At 48.1% G+C, this 4,022-nt stretch overlaps 1 protein-coding gene across 1 annotated transcript in view; it reads left to right on the forward strand.

The window, feature by feature from the left end:
* Positions 1-1,507, forward strand: part of ANKRD35 (ankyrin repeat domain 35) — a 15,046-nt gene extending 13,539 nt beyond the window's left edge. Inside the window, exons 11-13 of the mRNA XM_023534835.1 lie at positions 90-191; positions 775-871; positions 1,353-1,507. Of these exons, the coding sequence (XP_023390603.1) occupies positions 90-191; positions 775-834 (162 nt within the window). The 3' untranslated portion in view covers positions 835-871; positions 1,353-1,507. The remainder of the gene's footprint in view (positions 1-89; positions 192-774; positions 872-1,352) is intronic.
* Positions 1,508-4,022: the final 2,515 nt, after the last annotated feature.

The following is a 4,022-nucleotide window of genomic DNA, read 5'->3' on the forward strand; positions in this document are numbered from 1 at the left end:
CTGTGATGGACCAAGGGAGCCTACCTGGCCCAGCTGACCCCTCCATTCTATTGTTCCTCATGCTTGGGGGATCAGGGTGAGTGTGGGAGGCTGGGCATAAAACTCCCATTGATGCTCACTCCCAGGATTCCCAGAAGAACCACGAAGAGGTCATCTCTACCTATAGGAACCACCTGCTGAATGCTGCTCAGGTGAGCATGGGGGGGAGGGAGAGAACGAGAGAGCTGGGCAGAGGGTAGTGCATTTGGGGTCCCTTCTCTTACCTGTACATACTTGTCATTTCTCAGAAGGCTGGAATTTAGATGTTCTGGTGCCAGGTCTCTGGACCTTATGAGGTGGATCAAGGGAAGTTGTGCAGAGTGTGAGGGGAGGAGGTGTTTGCCCCTCCTTTTCAATCCCTAGATCTACTCTAAGGCTTTTTCATGTCCCTTTAACCCTTTCTCAGTTCCCTCCCAAGCCGGCTTATCCCTCACCAAGGAAGAACAGGTGGGTGGTTGCTCCTTTATTAGGAATAATAATAACTACAGTGAATCGAACACTTGTGTACCAGGTGCTTTGCTTCGTATGCATAGTCGTAACCCTCACAGCAATCCTGAAGAGCAGACGTCCTCATCTTCCTTATAAAGATTAGGAAACGGCCATGGAGAAGTTAAATACTGTAAGCGAGGGCTCACACTAAACAGCATTCCACCATACCACAGAGTCTCTCCCTCGCCTGTCTCCACCCATGTTCTATTCTTCATTTCCGGTTTCTTTCTTTCCTGCCACCTACAGGGCTACATGGAACAAGACGTGTACAATATCCTACTGCGAATCCTCAGCATTCAGGAGTGAGGCGGCCTGGGCCCTGAGGGGCTGGGGTTTCTCCCTTGTGAGTTGTGGTTTGAGGGTGATGAGGGAAGGAGCTTGGAGAAAGGCCTTGGGAAAGGAGGTTAAGGATGAGCATTGGAGTCCCTTTTGGGGGAACCCTGTACAGCATAGAGTATTTGAAGTGAGGTTAATTGAGAAGCCACGTATGGAGAATCGCTGAGTCAGGGGTCAGTGAGCAGGTAGCTTCTAGGAGGCTGGCGTGGGAGGGAGACTGCGAAAGAGAGCTGGGCGACTCTTCTGGGGTCTGGGGTAGAGCACAGAGCCGTTTCCTGGGGTGGGACTCTACAAACTCCGGAATCTCTCCTTCAGCCTACACCATTCACCCAAAGAGTAGTCATCCCCCATTCTGCTCTCTTACCCTGTGCTGGTGGCCATTTTCTCCAGTCCAGATAGGCGGGATCCCCTTTAGCATCCTGGCATGTGTGGGAAGGGACTGAGGATGTGGAAGTGTGTGCAATTCCTTCTTAAATTTCTTCTTTCAGGAAATACGAGCATCCTGGCTGCCAGAGGCTTCATTGGGCTGTGGTGGGTGGGGGTTTGGCCACCAGGGATAGTGTGGGTGGGGCTTCATCTGACATTATGGACCCCAGACCTGAGGACCTGAACCCTGGAATCAGCATGGGTACGGCCAGGGGAGGTATGGATGGAAGCCAGATCGGTGGAAAATAACGCGGGAGGCAGAATGGTATTGGGTTATCATCATTTTTTTTTTCCGTTTAAAGGGGAGTGGAGGAAAGAATCTTTTTCATTCCTTTTTGATCACAAATGGCCCCATAAGTCAGCAGCTTTCAAACTGTGACTATGATCCATAGTAAGAAATACATTTTACATCCTGTGCATACATATCTGAAATAGTAAGTGCCCTTACTATTTCTATTCTAGTCTATTCTCTGCTATGATATGCCACTGGAAAAAAAAAATATTGGTCAAAATACATCCACTAATGGGTCAAGACCCACAGATTGAAAAACAACCTTCTGTGAAAATGGGGATTGAAATTCTTCCTTTCTCTTTCTCAAATCTGTCTCTTACCGACAGACACAACTCTAATAATTTTTCTCTACTTTGGGACTCCTGAGTCCACTATCTTTTTTTTAGGGAGGTGAAATTGAGACGGATTTTGAGATGTACAATCTAAAATATTCTTTCGTGTATTAAACCGTGTGTTTAGATTTGAAGCACATGGTCTCGTGTGGTCAGTGTTCTTTGCCCCGGGTGCAAAGGGGGATGAAAAGTCTGATTCCTGGGAAAGGGATGCAGGGTTACTCAGAGTTGGCTTCTTCCCTCCAGTTCTGTTCAGAATGAAAAAAAAAATGTATCTCTCTTGGCCATTTCCCATGGGTGTCCGCCCCTTCCTGTCTGTTCACCAGCTAAACTGCTAGGTGAAAAGGAGGCAGTGAAGCACTCCAAAATCTCGGATTTCGGTTTGGTGGCCCAGACGCCGATCCCTCCCCATTCTTTCTCTCAGCCCGCACCCTGCTGGGTTAGGCTGGGTCAGCCAGCAGCGGTTTGGCGGTAAAGAGACTGAACCGGGTTGAGAGAAGAGTGGGGAGGGGCTTCCGGGGAACACACAGGGCTGCGGAGTCTGGTTCCAGGGTTTGGCCAGGAAGAGAGCACCTATGTCCATCAGGTCCTAGAGAAGACGAGGGTCAGCACTGGGGTGCGGGTAGATGGGCACAGCGCTGCTTCAAGGCTGGGAGAATGGGGACGAGAGGGGTCGATGAAGAAAGGGAAAGGGGTGCAGCTGCCAGAGGAGGAGCATCAGAAAGGTCCAAGTCGTTTCTATTAAGGGGAACGAACCTCTCTCTTTTCCTTCCTGCCCTTGGAGTTACCAAAGAAGGGAAAAGGACTGTTGCATTCCTCATCACACATGGGGTGCAGCGGGGAGAATAAAGAAACTGCCGAGAGAAGGGTCTGGAGAGGGGAGACCATTTGGCTAAGTTCAAGTCAGAGTCAGGAAACAGCTTTGGTGACGGCAGCCAGGCCCCGAGCCCCCTCGGGGGCTCCTGGAAGCTGATCCCCGAATGACTGAGCTGTGGGAAGGGTCGGTGATGTCAAGGTTATCACAGGAGTGGAACCTACCCCAGCCCTTGGTCTTCCCGCATGATCTCCCTCTATGCAACCCCATAAACTGTTACCGCAGCCTTCAAATGTAGGAGTTTATGCGTGAAGCTTGACAGGCCACGACGGGGTTCAGATTGTCTTTGAATGCCCTCAGTCTGAGCTCGGTCTTGATGTGCGGCTTCTCTCCTTTGTCTGGGAACATTAATTTATTAAACTGATTTTTAAAGGGTCCATTATGTGCTAGGCACTGGGGATGGAGAGTGACTGGCGCCAAAAAGGTTCTTGTCCTCATGGAGCCTGCATACAGGATCAGAGTCAGCTGCCCCGGTTCCTAGTTTTCTAGTTCCTGTAGGGATGTTAGAACTTATAACCTCAAATTAACTGTATTAAAGCAGATCCCTACTTCATGAAATCACTAGGAATTCAGGTGAGGTTGACTTTCTCTCTTTTATAATTGACATACAATAAACTGCACCTACTTATAAGTGAACGGTTTGACAAGTTCTGACACATATATACACAGTCGAGATAATGAACATATCCATCACCCCAGAGTTCTCCAGTCTCTTTTTTAAAATCCTATTTTCCTTCCCTTGGAATCACTGAAAATTCTAGAGGATACAAACTAATCCAGAGTAACTTTTTTGATCTAGAAGAATGAACAGAACGAAAAAAAGAAGAAGAAGAAAAATGAAGACTCAAGTATTGGAGCCAATGGCTGGGATTAGCAAACTTGAGCCTGAGTTTAGTTTGAGTTCCCACCGTTGCTGGCAGCAAAGCAGCAAGGAAAGAACCTGAGTGTCAGGAGAAGGCAGACATCTTGCCCGGGGACAAAATCCACTAAGTAGTTGGACATAGTCCAGTTCAGTAGGTACCTGGAATATGGGTACGCTGGCACCTTCAGACCTGTGGATTGGGTGGGGTCCCATGGGGAGGATTACACAGCAGGTTTAAACTAGATGAGAGAATTCTTAATATTATTTATTAAAGCACTCTTTTTGTATGCTGATTATAGGTTTAACTATCTGCTGCTAGGCTGAAAACTCTTGCAAGACTTCTATATCCTAAGCACCTAACAATCTCTGAAG

The sequence above is a fragment of the Pteropus vampyrus genome, unplaced genomic scaffold (genome assembly GCF_000151845.1).
Source record: "Pteropus vampyrus isolate Shadow unplaced genomic scaffold, Pvam_2.0 Scaffold6, whole genome shotgun sequence".
Classification (NCBI taxonomy): Eukaryota; Metazoa; Chordata; class Mammalia; order Chiroptera; family Pteropodidae; genus Pteropus; species Pteropus vampyrus.